We start from the raw sequence: 24,781 nt of genomic DNA, 5'->3' as shown, positions 1-24,781 counted from the left end.
TGAACGAAAAATTCTATGTATATTTTTATGGGTTGTTTTTTATCTTTTTTCCACATTCTACTGTAATTTAGGTTTATTTTATACTTCCTGTCTGCAAATAAAATTTATTGCAGAAAAACTGTGCTGTTTACATTATTCGTCATGTACTGCAAAGAACGCAAATTTCAAAATTGAAACTCCCTTCGGTGAGTGTACAAAATACCTTGGAGTTATATTGGACTAGAAGCTGAACTTTAAGCTGAATATAGAAGAAAGTACTCGTGTAAAAAGGGAATATGGAAAAAGTGGGAAACTAAAACCGAAAATTGTGCATTGGCTGTACACTGCCATGCTATATGGTGTTGTGGTCTGGTAGCCGGCACTTTCAGTTCAGAGATTGGCTTGCTTGTGTAACTCAAGCTCATTCAGTAAGACATGAACAGATTCTTTTAATATCATGCTGCATCTATTGTTTTTACACATATTAGCCAAACAGTTAGCAGCAACAACGGCTGTACGGTTGCGTGAGCTATCGCTGTGGTCGGAAAAAACACACGGTCACTGTTCGGTGTGCGTGTGAGTGAAATTTCACTCACATTCACGAAGCAAAATGTATGCGCGCACGATACGTGTGGTAGCAACTCACACTCACGCACATTCACGAAATGAAAACCAGTACTCACGCACGACAATTCACGTGATTCCCGACATTTTCTAACCGGGAGTGAGCAAAGGTAACGAAATTCATGAATAGAATATAGTTCGACAGCTAAATTAATTTCAGTTAAAGGTGAGTACTATGTTTGGCTTTTTCACCAAAACACTAAATTAAAAGTACAAATATATTTATGAAGACTATTATATTTTGATCGAGTCTTGCCAAATAATGGATGGAAAAGATCCAAGAAATTGTTTGCAAATAATTTTGTATTTCTAAATTAATTAATTAAAAAAAGTAACCGTGAAAACAAGCTGGTTTTCAGCTTGAAAAGTGAACATAGTACTCAGCTTAAAGCCCGGTACTCTGCTCGGTTTTCGCGTTGAAACTCCATACAAAACCAAAAAATGGGAAAAACTAGCGAAATTTTTTCCATTTGTGATACTTTGTTTTTTTCGAGTTGAAAAACTGACGTAATTCGATCAGTCAGTATTTTCATAACATGGCGCCATTTGCAATGTGAATTAAGAAATAATTTATTTATTAAACTGATTTTTGTGAATTTATAACGCAAAAGTGGTTCGGATTATTATTTAAAAATGTAATCTGATCGATAGATAAAACAAAGTATAACATGGTTGTATTTCCGTAATAAAATAACAACCAACGTCCAGCCGCTCGCTGCTATATTGTAGAACATAAATAATGTATAAAACATGAAATTTAAACACAAATGTTAACAAAATAAAAGCTTTATTTAGTGAATTATATATTACAATCGTTTCATTTGTACTGGGCATCGGGATAATAAACACAAAACAAAATGTTAACAAAAGGAGCACAGCAATTGATGTTGCAGAGGAAGCATTAGCACTTCAACCAACATGTATAGTACCGGGGTAGCAATGAATGGAATCACAAGAATTAATTGCTATGTTCCAAAAAATAAAATGCAGCATTGTAAAATTAGATTTTTTAAACCCAAAGTTATTTGTAAAATAACTTCTGCTTCTTCTTTTTCAATTTAATTATTATGTATGCGTGTGTATGTGTGTAAATCGAGCCACTAGTTTCCTATGTATATGTAATCATTTCGTGACATTTTGCGATGTTGTCAATACATTTCGATGAAATAAGCGCGAAAAAGTTCCAAAATGACTGTTTTTTTTTCCTTCAAAATATATTGTCAACACCATCATTTTTCAACGCGAAACAATGATTTAGGAGAACTTTTTTCGCACCAACAAACAGAGTACCGGCCTTAACATACGAGTAAGAATTAAATTTTGATTTTTTCGTGAGCGTGATTTTAAAGAAATTTTATTCACGCACATTCACGAACCGATTTTACTTCTCAGGTATGCTCACGCACGACATATTTGTTTCAGTCCCATTCCCGCACGTTCACGAGTGAATGCGTAGCACCCAAGCCATATTAATCCAGATAAAGTCATGCAATCAGGTGACTAATACCGACATTCATCTTGTCAAAGGCTTTGTTTACGTTTAGTAGGTTTGTTTACATTCTTTGTTTACATTCTTTGTTTACATACATATTGCTTTTATTTACATTGTGTTATTTGTGTGGGGTTATGTTTACGAAACTTTTGCCTACTTGTTAGAAACTGGAGAGAAAATAAAAGAATTTTCTTACAAAACTCTTTTTATTTATATATACTATGTTCACAAAAACTGAATTCAAAGTTCGCAAAATTACAATTCGGTAACAGCTCAAAGAATCACAATATGACGGAGGCATAAGTCAAATATATGCTAAAGAATGTATCGCTAAACTGAAACACCATGGTTCGAGTGTACACGCAGAGAAGAAACATGATTGTCACAATCATATTCGAAGAGCAAAATAATATGATAGGAGCTATTTTTGCGGCGACCATGTAACATTTTCACCTGCAACCATGTTGGCGCAGTGAACATGGTTCTAAGAAAAATAAAATTGTCCTCATCTAAAATGTTTTTATATTGATAAAAAAATTTTGTGTCCATTAAAAGACAATGGTCAGGATCTAAAATGTTATGGTATTCGTCAAAAAAGTTTTTCTTTCAGTTAAAAGAACATGGTCACAACCTAAAATGTTTTGATCTTTATGAAAAAAAAACTTTTTTCGTCGTCGAGAAAAGGACGCCACTTGAGAAAAGAAAACACAAAATTAACTTTATTTATTTATAAACAAATTCATTGTTTATTTGTATTTATAATGTCGTGCAAGCAAACATCACATATTTTTAAACACTCTATTTTTGTTCAATTTCAACAATAAGTAATCATTCCATATTTATTTCGTGCCCATCAAATCTACCAACGCAGACATCATGCACCCAGAAAAAAGTGACCCCTTCTTTAACTTAAAATGAACTCATTGTGAAGAAAGTTGAACTTCGTATAGCGCCAAAGACATTTTTATTTGTTTGAACGATGTGATTTTCGTAGAAATTAGGTATAATGCATTCCATATATTAGTTAACATTTTCCTATATTTATGTACCACAATACTACAGAATGAAAAAATTTAACTGATTTGAATTCATATATGGAATGATTTTATTGAAATTTTTTCATTCATTTGGACAAATCTTACATATTTGTGGTAAAACTTTTACTTCATAATTAGAACTGCTTACCTTCGTTTTTAAATACAATTTTATTTATTTATATAAGCAATTTTATCTTCAATAAAAGACATGTTTTATTAATATATTGAATATATTTATTAAGAATCAACAGCATCGACTGTCCTTGAAATATTAGTTTATTATTCAACTATTTCCAATTTCCATGTGATATTATCAACTGTAAAACACACTTTTTCTTCTTCTTGTACTTTTCACTTTTAATAAGTTGCTGCCTAACGATTTCAATACCTACAAATATAAAAAATCATAAACCATTTTTGTTACAAAAGGTTAGCGTCACTGAATATTACCTGATAATTGAAGATTCCAAAATGAAGACAAATGAAAGGGTTGTTATTCTGCTGGTGTTTTCTTTATACACCATGACGAACATTATTAGATTTATTTTCAAAAAACGAACATTTTTTCTCACTAATTTAAAATAACAAATATTTTATATATTTTATTTGTTATTTATTATATTATTTTACCATATTATTTTTTAACAATCTCTCCGTATACCACAACAACGCGATTCCAACTAAAAAAACAACCCACGCGCAAACATATCGATACACTCACGCGCAAACACATCGATTACGATGACAGGTATCGATTACAGGTAACAATAGAAATATAGGAAAATTTCCTATATTCTAACAAGTGTGTTTCCTTAAGTTTTGAAAGGATTGCATACTTCTTAGTACGAATGAACTAAAATATTTTTCTATGCCAAGTGTTGTTCGTATGTATGAAAAACTTTCTATTATAAAGGAAGTCGCAATTATCATTTTATAAGAAATTTTACTAATTTTGAGGAAACTTGGTTTTAGTTCGGATTTTTTTTATTTTTACGAATGCTTTGTTATCGGTGAATAAAATTTTCTTGTTCAGTAGTAAATTCTTATACCCAGCGAAGAAAACAGTATGAGTAAAATTCCATGCCTTATTCTAGTTAATGAACTATTCCTAACTGCTTACAGTTTAGGATTTTTTTACTGAAACGAGTAAATTTTATTATTTCTCACAAAAATTTACATTAATGGTAATAAAATGGATAAACCATATTGGTGAAAATTTTTTCCTTTAGTTTCGAAGGCACTTTTTTCTGGGTGTGTAACTGCAAATAAAAATATATTATACCATATATCAAAAAGCAGAACAAAAAACAGGTACATTTTTTTAATTACACTTCCCTTTTTTGTGTTCATATAAAACAACGTGCCACTTCTGAATAAATAAATTAACACAAAACACAGTAATTCCGTATTCTCCGTCCATTCCAAGAAACAATCAACACACGACTGACGGGCAAAATGCAAATCGTGTGTACCTGCTCAATGGTTTTATGAAATTCTTTTCGCTGCAAAAAAGTTAAAAAATTAAATGGTCACGAAAAAATGTACGTGGTCTTTATGGCCATGTAATGGTTCTAGGCATGTCTATACGTAACCCATAAAAATACTTTTTTCCCTGCAAAAAAGTAAAAAAATTGGATGGTCAGGTACATGATTTTCCCGGCCATGTAATGGTCTCAAATTCTATCATTCATATAATAGAACATGTTTGCAGTATTTGAGAACCATTTAAATGCTTATTGGCAACATATATTTTTCTTCGCTCGAAAATTATTTTTACAAAGACAAAATACATGGCTTTCGCGACAATTACACACTCTAGATAAGCGTTAAATGGATGCGGCAACCATGTCCAAACATGTTTTTTCTGTGCGTGTACGAATCGAGGCATTAATGAATCAAAGAGATGCAATAGCAATAAATCATGTGGGACTTCTGACAAGCCTTAGTGATCTCATACAAGGTATATCAGCCCTTTATTTGGATCAGGAACGAGAGCTTAGATGAGGATCGTTTAAAACATTGAGCCCTCTACCCCATGAATCGGTGGCTCCATTTTTCCACATTGTATCTTCCTATGTTACTTACGATGCGCAATGACCCACGTTCAACCCACATTCATTTTTTGCAAACATCATATCCTAACATCAAGATGTTGAAACCGATGATTGTAATTATTGCTATTATATATTCCTTAGGAATACAATGACAAATATTCTCCTATTCCAAATAAAACAAAATCTGAAAGGAAACCTTCAACAAATTCCATGTTTTGTCTTCACAAAATATTACCATTGGATTTCTAATGTGCCGCTTCTATGCTCGATAGAGAGACTCGATAGAGAGTCTGCACGGTTTAACTCTGTCCTTAATTATATGACTTGTATTATAAACGCAGAGGGAAGAAAATTTGATAATCTAAGTTAATTACGATCGTTGGTGTCGGCTTTGCGTGCTTTACGTAAAGACGCAATTACGTAAAGAATCCACAATCAAATTACTACACAGCTGCATTAAAGCTTTTCTTGATAACAAATTTAGCGAAATCGGAGTTTCATCCAAAGTATTGATAACACAGTGCAACACAAAAAATCCAAACAAAAAATCACTTATCCCAGCTGAAAATACTCGGTGAGAGGACAAAAACAGTTTCTGGATTTTGCTAGATTGGTTGCCGTTCGTTTTTTATCAAGGCATATTAATAGAGGTAAAGTCACGAGCAAACGTGTGTATCCCCCATGATATTAATAATGTCAAACTAAAATGGCATTTTGTGTATGTGTAGTGTTGTTGTATTGTTGAACGCATATATAAAGAAGCAAGTAGTTGAAAAGAAAACATCAACATTGTTGGATACTAACAATGATTCTGCATGTAACAAAGAACGTGCTGGACACGCATCACAGACCAATAGTGCTATGTTAAGTGGTAATGCTGGAGAAACATCAAAAAGAAATCAATACCTTCGGATCCTCCAGATAAATCTTCACCATTGTAAGGCTGCATGTGGTGCCTTAAAAGTTCTCCCGATAAAAGGGGACATAGATATAGTTCTTATTCAAGAACCATATGTTTATAGAAGGTTAGGTTAAGGTTAAAGTGGCAGCCCGATTAAGATTCAGGCTCACTTAGACTATTCAGTCCATTGTGATACCACATTAACTAAAAGTACCTATTACATATGGGCACTTTTTTTAACCGTTGAACCTTCTCGATTATTTTCTTCTGTTGAACCAACCAGATTGTTCCAAAAACATTAGCAGACTGCTTAAGTTAACGTTTTCCAGGTCCGCTAGTAATCTGAAGCTATATGCCCCTAAAATTTGCTTACGCCTTACACAAAATGCAGGACACTCACACAAGAGGTGTTTTATTGATTCCTTTTCCTCCGCATCATGACAGCTCATACAATAGTCATTATACTTCGCACCAATAGTTTTTGCAAAATCGCCTATCAGGCAGCGACCCGCTATATCAGATATCAGGAGTGATATCTGGCGTCTCGAGAACACTAGCATATCTAGTGTGCGGTTTAAGTTTAAATGGGGCCATATTTGCTTGGTGTCGTTACAACCCTTACAATTCTCCCATCGAACATTTGCCATCATGACAGCCTTCTCACGCAGTAAGAGCTTGCAGGTAGCCAGAGGCATACCAACAGATTCTAGTTCCCCTGGAATATGTAAGGTAGTTCCTAGCCTTGCTAGCTCATCTGCTTCGCAGTTCCCCGGTATGTTCCTGTGGCCAGGCACCCATATTAGGTGAATATTGTGCTGCTCAGCCATCTCATTGAGAGATTTGCGGCAGTCGATGGCCGTTTTCGAGTTGAGGAACACAGAGTCCAAGGATTTTATTGCAGGTTGACTGTCTGAGTATATATTAATGCCAATATTGCTTGGAGCATTACTTCTCAGCCAATTCACCACTTCTCTTATTGCTAATATTTCAGCCTGAAAAACACTACAGTGATCAGGTAATCTTTTCGCTATTCGAAGTTCCAGATCTTTAGAATATACTCCGAAACCCACTTGCTTTCACTTCACTTTTAATAAGTTGCTGCCTAACGATTTCAATACCTACAAATATAAAAAATCATAAACCATTTTTGTTACAAAAGGTTAGCGTCACTGAATATTACCTGATAATTGAAGATTCCAAAATGAAGACAAATGAAAGGGTTGTTATTCTGCTGGTGTTTTCTTTATACACCATGACGAACATTATTAGATTTATTTTCAAAAAACGAACATTTTTTCTCACTAATTTAAAATAACAAATATTTTATATATTTTATTTGTTATTTATTATATTATTTTACCATATTATTTTTTAACAATCTCTCCGTATACCACAACAACTCGATTCCAACTAAAAAAACAACCCACGCGCAAACATATCGATACACCCACGCGCAAACACATCGATTACGATGACAGGTATCGATTACAGGTAACAATAGAAATATAGGAAAATTTCCTATATTCTAACAAGTGTGTTTCCTTAAGTTTTGAAAGGATTGCATACTTCTTAGTACGAATGAACTAAAATATTTTTCTATGCCAAGTGTTGTTCGTATGTATGAAAAACTTTCTATTATAAAGGAAGTCGCAATTATCATTTTATAAGAAATTTTACTAATTTTGAGGAAACTTGGTTTTAGTTCGGATTTTTTTTATTTTTACGAATGCTTTGTTATCGGTGAATAAAATTTTCTTGTTCAGTAGTAAATTCTTATACCCAGCGAAGAAAACAGTATGAGTAAAATTCCATGCCTTATTCTAGTTAATGAACTATTCCTAACTGCTTACAGTTTAGGATTTTTTTACTGAAACGAGTAAATTTTATTATTTCTCACAAAAATTTACATTAATGGTAATAAAATGGATAAACCATATTGGTGAAAATTTTTTCCTTTAGTTTCGAAGGCACTTTTTTCTGGGTGTGTAACTGCAAATAAAAATATATTATACCATATATCAAAAAGCAGAACAAAAAACAGGTACATTTTTTTTAATTACATTTCCCTTTTTTGTGTTCATATAAAACAACGTGCCACTTCTGAATAAATAAATTAACACAAAACACAGTAATTCCGTATTCTCCGTCCATTCCAAGAAACAATCAACACACGACTGACGGGCAAAATGCAAATCGTGTGTACCTGCTCAATGGTTTTATGAAATTCTTTTCGCTGCAAAAAAGTTAAAAAATTAAATGGTCACGAAAAAATGTACGTGGTCTTTATGGCCATGTAATGGTTCTAGGCATGTCTATACGTAACCCATAAAAATACTTTTTTCCCTGCAAAAAAGTAAAAAAATTGGATGGTCAGGTACATGATTTTCCCGGCCATGTAATGGTCTCAAATTCTATCATTCATATAATAGAACATGTTTGCAGTATTTGAGAACCATTTAAATGCTTATTGGCAACATATATTTTTCTTCGCTCGAAAATTATTTTTACAAAGACAAAATACATGGCTTTCGCGACAATTACACACTCTAGATAAGCGTTAAATGGATGCGGCAACCATGTCCAAACATGTTTTTTCTGTGCGTGTACGAATCGAGGCATTAAGGAATCAAAGAGATGCAATAGCAATAAATCATGTGGGACTTCTGACAAGCCTTAGTGATCTCATACAAGGTATATCAGCCCTTTATTTGGATCAGGAACGAGAGCTTAGATGAGGATCGTTTAAAACATTGAGCTCTCTACCCCATGAATCGGTGGCTCCATTTTTCCACATTGTATCTTCCTATGTTACTTACGATGCGCAATGACCCACGTTCAACCCACATTCATTTTTTGCAAACATCATATCCTAACATCAAGATGTTGAAACCGATGATTGTAATTATTGCTATTATATATTCCTTAGGAATACAATGACAAATATTCTCCTATTCCAAATAAAACAAAATCTGAAAGGAAACCTTCAACAAATTCCATGTTTTGTCTTCACAAAATATTACCATTGGATTTCTAATGTGCCGCTTCTATGCTCGATAGAGAGACTCGATAGAGAGTCTGCACGGTTTAACTCTGTCCTTAAATATGACTTGTATTATAAACGCAGAGGGAAGAAAATTTGATAATCTAAGTTAATTACGATCGTTGGTGTCGGCTTTGCGTGCTTTACGTAAAGACGCAATTACGTAAAGAATCCACAATCAAATTACTACACAGCTGCATTAAAGCTTTTCTTGATAACAAATTTAGCGAAATCGGAGTTTCATCCAAAGTATTGATAACACAGTGCAACACAAAAAATCCAAACAAAAAATCACTTATCCCAGCTGAAAATACTCGGTGAGAGGACAAAAGCAGTTTCTGGATTTTGCTAGATTGGTTGCCGTTCGTTTTTTATCAAGGCATATTAATAGAGGTAAAGTCACGAGCAAACGTGTGTATCCCCCATGATATTAATAATGTCAAACTAAAATGGCATTTTGTGTATGTGTAGTGTTGTTGTATTGTTGAACGCATATATAAAGAAGCAAGTAGTTGAAAAGAAAACATCAACATTGTTGGATACTAACAATGATTCTGCATGTAACAAAGAACGTGCTGGACACGCATCACAGACCAATAGTGCTATGTTAAGTGGTAATGCTGGAGAAACATCAAAAAGAAATCAATACCTTCGGATCCTCCAGATAAATCTTCACCATTGTAAGGCTGCATGTGGTGCCTTAAAAGTTCTCCCGATAAAAGGGGACATAGATATAGTTCTTATTCAAGAACCATATGTTTATAGAAGGTTAGGTTAAGGTTAAAGTGGCAGCCCGATTAAGATTCAGGCTCACTTAGACTATTCAGTCCATTGTGATACCACATTAACTAAAAGTACCTATTACATATGGGCACTTTTTTTTAACCGTTGAACCTTCTCGATTATTTTCTTCTGTTGAACCAACCAGATTGTTCCAAAAACATTAGCAGACTGCTTAAGTTAACGTTTTCCAGGTCCGCTAGTAATCTGAAGCTATATGCCCCTAAAATTTGCTTACGCCTTACACAAAATGCAGGACACTCACACAAGAGGTGTTTTATTGATTCCTTTTCCTCCGCATCATGACAGCTCATACAATAGTCATTATACTTCGCACCAATAGTTTTTGCAAAATCGCCTATCAGGCAGCGACCCGTTATATCAGATATCAGGAGTGATATCTGGCGTCTCGAGAACACTAGCATATCTAGTGTGCGGTTTAAGTTTAAATGGGGCCATATTTGCTTGGTGTCGTTACAACCCTTACAATTCTCCCATCGAACATTTGCCATCATGACAGCCTTCTCACGCAGTAAGAGCTTGCAGGTAGCCAGGGGCATACCAACAGATTCTAGTTCCCCTGGAATATGTAAGGTAGTTCCTAGCCTTGCTAGCTCATCTGCTTCGCAGTTCCCCGGTAGTTCCTGTGGCCAGGCACCCATATTAGGTGAATATTGTGCTGCTCAACCATCTCATTGAGAGATTTGCGGCAGTCGATGGCCGTTTTCGAGTTGAGGAACACAGAGTCCAAGGATTTTATTGCAGGTTGACTGTCTGAGTATATATTAATGCCAATATTGCTTGGAGCATTACTTCTCAGCCAATTCACCACTTCTCTTATTGCTAATATTTCAGCCTGAAAAACACTACAGTGATCAGGTAATCTTTTCGCTATTCGAAGTTCCAGATCTTTAGAATATACTCCGAAACCCACTTGCCCATCCAATTTTGAGCCATCAGTGTAGAAATCTATATATCTTTTATTCCCCGGGGTCTGTGTACACCACGCCTCACTGTTGGGAATTAGAGTCTCAAACTTTTTGTCGAAAAGTGGACTCGCCAAAGTGTAATCCACTACGTTAGGCACATCTGGCATTATTTTGAGGACCGAACTGTGACCGTAACTTTTTTCCGACCACAGCGATAGCTCGCGCAACCGCACAGCCGTTGTTGCAGCTGACTGTTTGGCCAAAATGTCTAAAGGCAATAGATGCAGTATGACATTAAGGGAGTTTGTTCCTGTCTTGCTGAATGCACCTGAGATACACAAGCACGCCATACGCTGAACTTTGTCTAAACTTGTCGGCTGGTGAAGTGCCGGCCACCAGACTACAACACCATATAGCATTATAGGTCTAACCACTGCCGTGTATAGCCAATGTACAATTTTTGGTTTTAGTACCCACTTTTTCCCTATTGCCTTTTTGCACGAGTATAAAGCTACCGTTGCTTTCCTCGCCCTTTCTTCAATATTAAGCTTAAAGTTCAGCTTCCTGTCCAAAATAATGCCAAGGTATTTTGCACACTCCCTAAAGGGAATTTCAATACCCCCTAAGGAAATGGGCCTAACCGTGGGAGTTTTGCGATCTTTGCAGTACATGACTATTTCTGTCTTTGCAGGATTTACCCCAAGACCATTATCTTTCGCCCATTTCTCAGTCATCCGGAGGGCTCTCTGTATAATATCTCTAACTGTTTATGGGAATTTTCCCCTGACTGCTAGCGCCACATCATCTGCGTATGCCACCACTTGTATCCTTTCTTTTTCTAGGGAAACCAGAAGGTCGTTTATAGCAACATTCCAAAGAAGAGGTGATAGAACTCCTCCTTGGGGAGTGCCTCTGTTCACATACCTTTGTATGTTTACTTGTCCTAGTGTGGCTGAAATGCGTCTCTTCCTTAGAAGTTCGTCTAACAGCCTAAGTATACCTGGATCAAAATTCAGAGTTGTCAGTCCATTTAATATCAAGCTCGGATGGACGTTATTGAACGCCCCTTCGATGTCTAGAAATGCCACGATTGTGTATTCTTTGACAGATAGTGAGCTTTCAATAAAGCTGACTAGTTCATGTAATGCGGTCTCAGTAGACCTGCCTTTCGAGTATGCATGTTGTCGTTTCGAGAGCAAACTTGAATCGATGCTAGTTCTAAGATAAATATCTATCATCCTCTCCAGAGTCTTAAGTAGGAATGATGATAAGCTGATTGGTCGGAAATCCTTCGCATTCGAGTGAGAGGCTTTTCCCGCTTTAGGTATGAAAACGACTTTTGATTCTCTCCACTTTCGTGGAATATATGCTAAGTTGATACATCCTATATATATCGCCGACAACCAGGGGATAATTCTGTCAGCCACCGCTTTTAACTCCACCGGAGTAATTCCATCAGGTCCGGGGGATTTGAATGATCCAAAGCTATTTAACGCCCATTTTATTCTGGATTCTGATACAATTTCCTCGATAGGAAACGACCGCTGAGCCACTGTGGAACCGCCAGTGCATGGTTCAACCGTCTGATTTCCGGGAAAATGTGTGTCCAATAGTACCTCCAGCGTCTGCTCACTGGAGGTTGTCCAATTGCCCTCCGATGTTTTAATGAAACCTGGAGCGGAGCTCGTGGATGCTAGCACCTTCCGTAGTCTGGAAGCCTCGGACGTATTCTCAATGCTGCTGCAGTAATCATTCCAAGAGTTATGCTGAGCCTTTCTCAGTTCTCGCTTGTATCCTCTCAGATTCTTCTTGTAAGCGTCCCAATCCACAGGAGCTCTGGTGGACTTTGCTTTGTTAAAGAGCTTCCTGCACGATTTCCTCATATTACCTAACTCCGTAGACCACCATGGTGGTCGATTTTTCCCCCTTGGCTTCCCTTTAGGGCATGCAGCTTTCAGTGAAATGTTGAAGGCCTTAGTAATCCTCTCCACTGCGTGTTCGATAACTTGCACAGTGCTCATATTTGTCTCTGGTATTTCCGGTATCATCATATTGAACGATTCCCTATACCTATTCCAGTCAGCTTTCCTAACATTTAGCGGAAATATGGTCTTGGTGGTATGAACATCAAATTTGAAACTGATGTAACGATGATCTGAGAAGCTGTGTTCACTTAAAACATGCCACTCAGATATCATTTCATTCAGTTCTTGCGAGGCCAAGGTGATGTCCAAAACCTCTTGCCTGTTTTTAGTGACAAAGGTTGGGGCATCTCCCTTGTTGCATACTACCAGATTAGTACGCAAAATAAACTCTATTAGCGACTCTCCCCTTGCATTAGTATCCCTACTTCCCCATATACTATGATGCGCATTCGCATCGCATCCCATAATGAGTTTCGCCTTTGTTTTCAGTGACTCCTCAACTAAGGTCTTAACGGCACATGGAGGCATCTCCCTGTCATGTCCCATATAGACCGAAGATACCCAATATTTGCATTTGGCTATTTCTAAATTGGCAACGACAGTGTCTGCATTGCACATTGAAGATTTATAGAAACAAAATATGTGAATTAAGCACCCCGGGGTTCAAACTATTGCAGTATACTGGTAATGATGTAAATCGAGCCTTTATAATTGCTAAAAACGAGCTCAAGATGTTTCTGCTTCCTTCAATGTGCAATACTGACACTGTCGTTGCCAGTTTAGAATTAGCCAAATGCAAATATTGGATGCCTTCGGTCATGTGCCGTTAACACCTTAGTTGAGGAGCCATTGAAAACAAAGACAAAACTCTTTATGGAATGCGATACAAATTCACATCATAGTATATGGGGAAGTGGTGGCATTAATACAAGAGGAGAGTCACTCCTAGTGTTTATTTTGCATACTAATTTGGTAGTTTGCAATAAGGGAGATGCCCCAATCTTTGTCACTAAAACAAACAAGAGGTTTTGGACGTCACCTTGCCCTCGCAAGAACTAAATGAAATGATATCTGATTGGCAGGTTTTAAGTGAACATAGCTTCTCAGATCATCGCTACATCAGTTTCAAATTAGATGTTCATACCACCAAGACCATATTTCCGCCAAATGTGAGGAAAGCTGATTGGAATAGGTATAGGGAATCGTTCAATATGATGATACCGGAAATACCAGAGACAAATATGAGCACTGTGCACGATATCGAACACGCAGTGGAGAGGATTACTAAGGCCTTCAACATCTCATGCCCTAGAGGGAAGCCAAGGGGAAAAAATCGACCACCATGGTGGTCTACGGAGTTAAGTAATATGAGGAAATCCTTCAGGAAGCTCTTTAACAAAGCAAAGTTCACCAGAGCTTCTAAGGATTGGGACGCTTACAAGAAGAATCTAAAAGAATGCAAGCGAGAACTGAAAAATGCTCAGCATAGCTCTTGGAATGATTACTACAGCAGTATTGAAAATACGTCCGAGGCTTCCAGACTACGGAAGCTACTATCATCCACTAAATCCGCTCGAGGTTTCATTAAAACATCGGAGGGCAATTGGACAACGTCTAGTGAGGAGACGCTGGAGGTACTATTGGACACACATTTTCCTGGAAATCAGACGGTCGAACCCTGGTCTGGCGGTGCCACAGGGGCTCAGCGGTCGTTTCCTATTGTATCGGAATCTAGAATAGAATGGGCGTTAAATAGCTTTGGACCATTCAAATCCCCTGGACCTGATCGAATTACTCCGGCGGAGTTACAAGCAGTGACTGACAGAATCATCCCTTGGTTGTCTGCGATATATATGGATGTATCAACTTAGCATATATCCCAGGAAAGTGGAGGGAAACAAAAGTAAAGGGTGATACGGTCAAAATTTGGTCAATATAAACTTGACGTATTTCTTTCAATTTTGCATTTAACCTGAACACCCCTCATTTTGAAGGTGTAAGTGTGTAGAATGTTGCTCCTATTTTGATTTTGGAATTCACTCTTCAGTTGTCAAAATGCCGTCCAAGCAAGAAGAGCAGCGTATCAAAATTTTGCTCGCGCATCGCGAAAATCCGAGCTACTCGAACGCAAAGCTGGGAAAATCGCTAAAAGTTGCCAAATCAACCGTTACAAATGTAATTAAAGTGTTTGGGGAACGTTTGTCGGCAGCCAGGAAGTCTGTATTGGGGGGAAATCGAAAACCGGAAGCCGCTGAGACGACAAAGAGAGTTGCCGGTAGTTTCAAACGAAACCCTAACCTCTCTCTCCGAGATGCCGCAAATAAGCTGGGTGTATCGTCTACAACCGTGCATCGAGCCAAAAAACGAGCCGGACTATCGACTTACAAGAAGGTAGTGACTCCAAATCGCGATGATAAACAAAATACGACGGCCAAAGCGCGATCCCGGAGGCTGTACACGACGATGCTGACGAAGTGTGACTGCGTGGTAATGGACGACGAAACCTACGTCAAAGCCGACTACAAGCAGCTTCCGGGACAGGAGTTTTATACGGCAAAAGGAAGGGGAAAGATAGAAGATATTTTCAAGCACATAAAACTGTCAAAGTTCGCAAAGAAATATCTGGTTTGGCAAGCCATCTGTACCTGTGGCTTGAAAAGCAGCATTTTCATAGCTTCCGGGACTGTCAACCAAGAAATTTACGTGAAAGAGTGTTTGAATCTGCTGCCTTTCCTGAAGAAACACGGTTGTTCCGTACTGTTTTGGCCGGATTTGGCATCTTGCCATTACGGTAAAAAGGCCATGGAGTGGTACGCCGCCAACAACGTTGTAACGGAACGAAATACATTTTTGTATTGTATTCGTCCGTACAAAGATTTATTTGATTGTGCCTCCTGTTGTACTATAATTCGATTTAAAATTTGAATTGAGTGACTTCTCTCCATAAATTGTTAATTCAAAAGTGCTGATGCTTCAATTTCATTCAATATAAAGCTTTCATTGATAAAAACCACTCATTCATTGATAATGATGTGCTGTTGTAATGCATTGATCAGTGAACAACAACAATAAGCTAAAGATCAGTTATTTGTTGCATATCACTCAATCAAAGCATAAACATACTGAGAGAAAGAGAATGAGAAACTTTTTATCAATGAGAATATTTTATCAATGAAACGATTGATATGAATGAAATGAGCAACGAGCAATGTTAAATGTAAATTCATTGATGATAACTACACTATTGATGTATAGCATAAGTACATATTCAACATAATGCAAATAAGTTTAAATATTTATCTAAATCATATTAAATATGTTAAAATGTATTTAACACAATGTAAAGGGGAAAATGGTAATTTAATATGAATATAAATAAAAAATAAATGTATGTTGGATATGTACACTTATCATAAAAATAATTTTAATTTTAACACAATTTTAAAAACATTAAATAAAAGTATATGGTGTGTTGGCGGTTTTGCCAACATTCTCCCCCCTGAAGAACGAAAGTTTTTCCAGATGAGGTTGTACAGGATTACCAGCCGTTGGGAGTATTTTAGTCGAGCCTTAAGCTCCGCTATGCTCCGACTCACAGCGATTGAGAACTGGTTTATCCTTTTTGATTGAGAATGGATGAAGATGATGTTGAGTGATGGTTTAGAGATTGTTGTTGTGATCATGAATAGGTTTACTCTTTTGGTGATGCTAATGTTGACCAGTTGTGTGAAATTTCTGGAAAAAAACAAATTTTAGAAATAGGCCTTTTATAAACTTTATTTTTTGAAAGGATTGATACTACCCTTGTATGTCCGTCTTGACCAGGAAAAATCTCTTGAATACGGCCAACATTCCATTGCCCAGGACCACTTTTTTCGTCGGATACGAGAACCAGATCACCAACTTTGGCTTCCGCTCTGGGTTTTAACCATTTGGGTCGAGCTTGAAGTCGATTTAGGTACTCACCGTGCCACCTCTTCCAAAAATGTTGTTTGAGTTTTTCCACGCATTTCCATCTAGAAAGATGATTGATATTGGTGTCCAACAAAGATGGTTCTTGTATACAGTTGGTCGGTTCTCCGATTAAAAAATGAGCTGGAGTAAGGAAATCAAAATCAGATGGATCAGCTGATAGAGGTGCCAGTGGCCGAGAGTTAAGACAACTTTCAATCTGACAAAGCAAAGTCGTTAACTCTTCAAAATTCAAAACTCTATCACCCATGATACGTTTTAAGTGAAATTTGGCAGATTTTACGCCTGCTTCCCAGAGGCCGCCAAAGTTTGGTGATGCTGGAGGATTGAAATGCCAGTTCGTCTCGTTTTGGCTAAGGGCTTGCAACAAATCCTTTGGCATAGCTTTTTCATTCTTATTATAAATTACCTTAAGTTCTTTTGAGGCACCTATGAAATTTGTGCCACAATCAGAATATAGGTCAGTACAAGCGCCTCTACGTGAAATGAAACGCCTAAAAGCCGCTAGAAAGGCATTCGTGGTAAGGTCTGACACTGCTTCCAAATGTATGGCTTTTGTGACCATACACACAAATAAACAAATATAACCTTTCGAAGTGGCGGAAGATCTTACCGACGAAGCTTTTATCGTTATAGGGCCAGCATAATCAACACCGCTGTGCTTAAATGGACGAACTGGTTTCAATCGTACACTTGGCAAATTGCCCATTATTTGTTGCGCCGACTTTGCTGAGTGTCTAAAACAAACAATACATTTGTGAATGATTGTTTTACAAAGTTGATTCCCAGATATAATCCAAAATTTTCTAGACACATAAGACATAGTTAAGGATAAGCCACCATGAAGTGTTCGCTCATGAGCGTCCGAAATAATTAATGTGGATAGTGGATTCGATTTCGATAATAAAATGGGATGTTTCCTATCAAATGAAAAGTTCGAGTTTTGGAGTCGTCCTCCAACTCTCAAAATACCTTCATTATCAAGAAATGGCATAAGTTTCAGAATTGGGCCATGGCCAATTTGTCGCTTTGAAGATAAAAGTTTGATTTCAGAAGGGAAATCAGTCTTTTGAGAAAGCTTCACTAAAACAAGCAATGAGTGCCAAGTTTCAGAAAATGATAGAATACCATATTTTCTCTTCTCCTTGTATATGCAATTATGTGCAAAACGTAGACATAATGAAGTCACCCGGAGTAACTTCGGGAGACTAGAAAATTTCAAAAGGAGCTCCGGGTACGTTGATGTCTCCGATGTGTGAGCGACAATTTTTTTCTTTCTTTCTTCATCGGAAGTGTATAAATTGGAAAGATTTTCAGGCCAGAAAGCAGGTGGATCATAAAGAAATTGTGGACCATTCCACCACGTCTTGTTTTCAACTAAGTCCCCTGGTAAAATCCCACGAGAGGCTATATCTGCTGGATTTAATGTGGATGGTACATATCTCCAATCAAGTGGATTTGTAAACCGTTGAATATCAGCGACTCTATTAGCCACAAAAACGTTCCAGTTCGATGGAGATTTCCTTAGCCAACTAAGAACAGTCGAACTGTCACTCCAATAATAAATACTGGAAACATCTGTGCTCCTGAAAGAGCCCATAACTTTTCGTGTCAGTTTAACCAATAATGAGGCCGCACACAATTCCAAACGAGGAATTGTAATGGTCTTTATTGGTGAAATTTTCGACTTAGCCTGAATAATATTGACGTGAGTGCCATCCGCTGCCACCACTCTAGCATATACAACAGCTGCATATGCAATAGACGAGGCGTCACAAAAGCAATGAAATTCAATTTTCGTTCCAGGACACAGCCCAATCCATCTAGGAATTTTTAGATTGGCAAGTTTTGGTAGCGATTCTCTATATGAACACCACTGGGACTGGATTATATCTGGGATTTCAGAATCCCAGTCGATCCCATGCTCCCATAAGCTCTTAAAAATGGACTTAGCGATAACAGTTGTCGGGGTTAGCCAACCAAGTGGGTCATAAAGTCGTGCAGCCTCCGAAAGAATCAATCGTTTCGTGGCTAGCACAGGCTCAGTCAATTGGGATTTAAAGAAAAAACAGTCGTCGCACGTATTCCACTGAATACCAAGGGTCTTGACAATATGACTTTGATCAAAATCCAATGTTAGAGACGGATCCCTGTGCTCCACAGGAATAGTCTCCAAAAGATCCTTTGAATTTGTAATCCATTTTCTCAGATTGCATCCCCCATTTCTCAATAGGGAGCACAAATCCCTTTGCAATCTGGTGGCATTTTCAAATGAATCAGCACCAGACAAAATGTCATCGACATATGAATCTTCTACCAATATTCGAGATGCCTCAGGAAATTCAGATTCAAAATCCTCCGCCAGTTTTTTCAACACCCTTATGGCCAAATATGGAGCTGAAGTGGTTCCATATGTAACCGTGTTGAGTTCGTAAATACTAATATCATCGAGAGGGTCATAACGCCAAAGTATCTGTTGGAATCTGCGATGTTCCGGATAGACATCTATCTGCCGGAACATTTTCTCGATATCCGCACAGAATGCTATCTTATGCCCTCTCCAATGCGTCAAAACTGTGGGGAGGTCATTTTGTAGAGCAGGACCTGGAGATAACAAATCATTGAGAGATTCCTTATTGTTATGATGACTGCTGCCATCAAAAACTACTCGCAATTTTGTGGTAGTGCTATCCTCTTTGAACACACCATGATGGGGTAAAAAATAGGAGTTATGACGAATATCTTTGGGGTAAACTCCCACTTTGGACATATGTCCCAATAACTCATATTCCTTCATAAACTCCTTATAACCTACACTATACTGAGGACGCTTCGAAAAAGAAATTTCCAACTGCCTAAAACGCTTCAGCGCATTGAAATGATTGTTATCAACAACAGGAAATATATTGCCATGACATAATGATTTAAATGGTAAATAAACCATGTATCGACCGGACGAACTTCGTTTTGTAGTGGCTCGAAAGTATGCATCGCAAGAAGTCTCTTCTTCCGTTAAATGCCGATTCATGGTTACCTCCTCCTGCTCCCAAAAGGATCGGAGTATAGTCTCAAGGCCCAAATTGTGTATATGAATACCATTAATTGACACAGATTCGTCAGAACCCGTAAAAACCCATCCAAAATGCGTATTTTGGAAAAATAAATTTCCATGGACAAATGATTCAGTGGGTATCTGAATCCTGGAAATAACATCAGAACCTAAAATCATGTCAATTCTATCGGAATTATAAAAAAGAGGATCGGCAAGACTGTCCATTTCGATATTGGGCATCGTTATGTGTCTTGACGATGGATCTGGGGTGTATGATGAGAGATTAGACAAAACTAAAGCCCTACAATTCATGACTGGCTTGTTCGTACGGGAAAACAATTCGACGTTCACAAAAAACTTGGACAAAGTCGAATTACCTTCTCCAATGCCAATTACTCGATGATGAGATCTAACCTTTCTAAGTCCTATTAACTGTACCGCAGATTCAGATATAAGGCTGCCCTGTGAACCAGGGTCCAAGAGTGCTCTCAATTGAAAGCGACCACTGTTAGCATTGACAACAAGACGTATCGTATATAGCAAAACTGCTCGAAAAGCGCTGGTCGTATGAGATGTGACCGGATTCGGAACAATGCTATTATCATTCGATGAAGATGGAGACTGTGTCAAAGCTTGATTCAAGTTCTCCACTCCATCCGAATGCAATATAGAGTGATGCAATTCTTTGCATGAAATGCAACGGAAAGGCGAGGGGCAGTTATCATGACTATGTCCCGTACTAAGACAATTACGGCAAAGTTTCCTCTGTGATATAAATTCATATCTCATAGCCAAAGGTAATGCCAAAAACTTAAAACATTTCGATATCAAATGGGGTTTACCACAATGTGCGCACGAATTCACCTTTGCCTTCAATAATTTGCCCGAATGGCAGGAAGTCTTTTTTATCTTAGAATTATTCCCCGAAGTGTGAAAATCGTTATTTAAAGATTCAAGGGTTCTGAATGTCCGCTCAAGGAAATCAAACATCTCCCTGCGAGATGGAATTTCAGTGGAAGACCTTAACGATTGCTCCCAATCTTTCCTGGTTAGAAGATCAAGTTTTTGGGATAGCAAATGAATCAATAACGGATCCCAGCTTCCGGTGTCTACTCCCAAATTATCTAGAGAAGACAAACATTCTCTGGCAGAATCAAGAAGCCTTTTGATGGACTGAAATCCACCATCAGACTTATCTAAACCATAAAGTCTGCCAACTAAATTGCTAACTATTATTCTTTTGTTGTGGTACCTTGATTCCAGAATTTTCCACGCGGAATCATAGTTAGCTTCAGTAGCAGAAATACTCCTAATTAAACTCGCGGCCTCACCACTAAGAGTACCCCTCAAATAGTAAAATTTCTGTATTTTAGTAAGTGACTCGTTATTGTGAACAAGGGATGAATATATGTCACGGAAAGAAATCCATTCCATATACTCACCTGAAAATGATGGCAATGAAATTTTAGGAAGCCTTGCGTCAACCCCTATAGTCGTATCAGAACGATTATTTGGAACTGCGAATGTGCTAGCAAATGGAGAATGAGATGCCGATTGCTGAGGCAAAGAATCAATAATTTTACCCCTAAATGTAAAGTACAAATCGGAGAAATCAAAATATAGATCGTCCGCTAAATAGGGAACATCAGAGGCATTCAAGGCTTCATCGTGGACCCTTTGTAAAATCTCCTGATGTTGGCTCTCAAAAACGTTGAAAACATCATCAATTCGTTGTCCCAATGAGGACAAAAAACCCGAAGTTTTTTGAGAATTTGGTTTAGAATCAAACCTCTGCTCATATTTCCTCAGCAATTCTAATGAATCTCTTTGCATTTGTATTATTCCATCTAAATCCGCCATTCCGATATCAAATACACGTGATTTGCCTTAAACCAAATAATTAACACGTGATTCACTTAGTATTTCCACAAAAATAAAATCAATAAAAAAACCGAAAAAAATACGCGAAATATTCCCGGGTTTCGGCACCAAAAATGTTACGTTAAAGATCGTTTACAAATTTTCCAAATTTAATTAAACCCCAAAAAAAAGGAGACCGAATTATTTTCAATAGAAAAAATGTACAAAATCAAATTCAGGGCAGTGGGTATGTGGCCTTTTATGGCCACATACCCACTGCCCTACTCTCCTCATAGCCACTGTCATTCAATAGAGTCTGGGTGGGTAAGGGAAAAATAATTTATATGGCAGTCTGACTTTGAGAAACATTAATTTTAGTTTGCTATGAACATAATTCTCACCTACGTTGTGGCTGTGGGAGAATATAAACTCGGTGGTTTTGGACAACGAGCAAGAGTTTCCCGATAGCCGAAGGGTACTGAACACGACTAGTGGCACGACCGCAGTCAGTTCACACTAAGCGACAGGAACTCTACCACCGCACTAAGGGTCTCGGCATTTAGCTTGCTTCCGCACTAATTGTTTCGGCAATTAGCTTGCTTCCGCACTAATCGTTTCACCGACGATTAGCTTGCTTCCGCACTAATAGCTTCGGCTATTAGCTTGCTTCCGCACTAATAGCTTCGGCTATTAGCTTGCTTCCGCACTAGTAGCTTCGGCTATTAGCTTGCTTTCGCACTAATCGTTTCCCGACGATTAGCTTGCTGCCGCACTAATAGCTTCGGCTATTAGCTTGCTTCCGCACTAGTAGCTTCGGCTATTAGCTTGCTTCCGCACTAATTGTTTCGACAATTAGCTTGCTTCCGCACTAATCGTTTCACCGACGATTAGCTTGCTTCCGCACTAATAGCTTCGGCTATTAGCTTGCTTCCGCACTAGTAGTTTCGGCTATTAGCTTGCTTCCGCACTAATTGTTTCGGCAATTAGCTTGCTTCCGCACTAATCGTTTCAGCGACGATTAGCTTGCTTCCGCACTAATAGCTTCGGCTATTAGCTTGCTTCCGCACTAGTAGCTTCGGCTATTAGCTTGCTTCCGCATTAATTGCTTCGGCAATTATCTTGCTTCCGCACTAATCGTTTCACCGACGATTAGCTTGCTTCCGCACTAATAGCTTCGGCTATTAGCTTGCTTCCGCACTAATTGTTTCGGCAATTAGCTTGCTTCCGCACTAATCGTTTCACCGACGATTAGCTTGCTTCCGCACTAGTAGCTTCGGCTATTAGTTTGCTTCCGCACTAATAGCCTCGTAAACCATTTTTGTTACAAAAGGTTAGCGTCACTGAATATTACCTGATAATTGAAGATTCCAAAATGAAGACAAATGAAAGGGTTGTTATTCTGCTGGTGTTTTCTTTATACACCATGACGAACATTATTAGATTTATTTTCAAAAAACGAACATTTTTTCTCACTAATTTAAAATAACAAATATTTTATATATTTTATTTGTTATTTATTATATTATTTTACCATATTATTTTTTAACAATCTCTCCGTATACCACAACAACTCGATTCCAACTAAAAAAACAACCCACGCGCAAACATATCGATACACCCACGCGCAAACACATCGATTACGATGACAGGTATCGATTACAGGTAACAATAGAAATATAGGAAAATTTCCTATATTCTAACAAGTGTGTTTCCTTAAGTTTTGAAAGGATTGCATACTTCTTAGTACGAATGAACTAAAATATTTTTCTATGCCAAGTGTTGTTCGTATGTATGAAAATCTTTCTATTATAAAGGAAGTCGCAATTATCATTTTATAAGAAATTTTACTAATTTTGAGGAAACTTGGTTTTAGTTCGGATTTTTTTTATTTTTACGAATGCTTTGTTATCGGTGAATAAAATTTTCTTGTTCAGTAGTAAATTCTTATACCCAGCGAAGAAAACAGTATGAGTAAAATTCCATGCCTTATTCTAGTTAATGAACTATTCCTAACTGCTTACAGTTTAGGATTTTTTTACTGAAACGAGTAAATTTTATTATTTCTCACAAAAATTTACATTAATGGTAATAAAATGGATAAACCATATTGGTGAAAATTTTTTCCTTTAGTTTCGAAGGCACTTTTTTCTGGGTGTGTAACTGCAAATAAAAATATATTATACCATATATCAAAAAGCAGAACAAAAAACAGGTACATTTTTTTTTAATTACATTTCCCTTTTTTGTGTTCATATAAAACAACGTGCCACTTCTGAATAAATAAATTAACACAAAACACAGTAATTCTGTATTCTCCGTCCATTCCAAGAAACAATCAACACACGACTGACGGGCAAAATGCAAATCGTGTGTACCTGCTCAATGGTTTTATGAAATTCTTTTCGCTGCAAAAAAATTAAAAAATTAAATGGTCACGAAAAAATGTACGTGGTCTTTATGGCCATGTAATGGTTCTAGGCATGTCTATACGTAACCCATAAAAATACTTTTTTCCCTGCAAAAAAGTAAAAAAATTGGATGGTCAGGTACATGATTTTCCCGGCCATGTAATGGTCTCAAATTCTATCATTCATATAATAGAACATGTTTGCAGTATTTGAGAACCATTTAAATGCTTATTGGCAACATATATTTTTCTTCGCTCGAAAATTATTTTTACAAAGACAAAATACATGGCTTTCGCGACAATTACACACTCTAGATAAGCGTTAAATGGATGCGGCAACCATCCATTTAAATAATTTTCGAGCGAAGAAAAATATATGTTGCCAATAAGCATTTAAATGGTTCTCAAATACTGCAAACATGTTCTATTATATGAATGATAGAATTTGAGACCATTACATGGCCGGGAAAATCATGTACCTGACCATCCAATTTTTTTACTTTTTGCAGGGAAAAAAGTATTTTTATGGGTTACGTATAGACATGCCTAGAACCATTACATGGCCATAAAGACCACGTACATTTTTTCGTGACCATTTAATTTTTTAACTTTTTTGCAGCGAAAAGAATTTCATAAAACCATTGAGCAGGTACACACGATTTGCATTTTGCCCGTCAGTCGTGTGTTGATTGTTTCTTGGAATGGACGGAGAATACGGAATTACTGTGT

General features: G+C 37.3%; 2 protein-coding genes and 1 long non-coding RNA gene across 3 annotated transcripts; all 3 read right to left on the bottom strand.

The window, feature by feature from the left end:
• Positions 1 to 3,320: 3,320 nt before the first annotated feature.
• LOC142223849 (uncharacterized) lies at positions 3,321 to 3,767 on the bottom strand. The gene is made up of 2 exons (XR_012718927.1): positions 3,583 to 3,767; positions 3,321 to 3,520 (listed from the first exon to the last, which is right to left on the bottom strand). It is a non-coding gene; the product is annotated as an uncharacterized LOC142223849 (long non-coding RNA).
• A 12,299-nt stretch (positions 3,768 to 16,066) lies between these two features.
• LOC142225945 (uncharacterized) lies at positions 16,067 to 17,858 on the bottom strand. Its single transcript, XM_075295794.1, has 2 exons — positions 16,564 to 17,858; positions 16,067 to 16,496 (listed from the first exon to the last, which is right to left on the bottom strand). Exons 1-2 carry the CDS (start codon positions 17,725 to 17,727, stop codon positions 16,470 to 16,472), a joined length of 1,191 nt encoding a protein of 396 aa, XP_075151909.1. The 5' UTR covers positions 17,728 to 17,858; the 3' UTR covers positions 16,067 to 16,469.
• Positions 17,795 to 21,645, bottom strand: LOC142224918 (uncharacterized). The gene is made up of 2 exons (XM_075294696.1): positions 17,972 to 21,645; positions 17,795 to 17,816 (listed from the first exon to the last, which is right to left on the bottom strand). The coding sequence occupies exons 1-2, from the start codon at positions 21,643 to 21,645 to the stop codon at positions 17,795 to 17,797; spliced, it is 3,696 nt and encodes a 1,231-aa protein (XP_075150811.1).
• Between the last annotated feature and the right edge of the window lie 3,136 nt (positions 21,646 to 24,781).

This window comes from Haematobia irritans, chromosome 2 (genome assembly GCF_050003625.1).
Source record: "Haematobia irritans isolate KBUSLIRL chromosome 2, ASM5000362v1, whole genome shotgun sequence".
Lineage (NCBI taxonomy): Eukaryota > Metazoa > Arthropoda > Insecta > Diptera > Muscidae > Haematobia > Haematobia irritans.
This window is presented reverse-complemented; position numbering and strand designations above follow the sequence as displayed.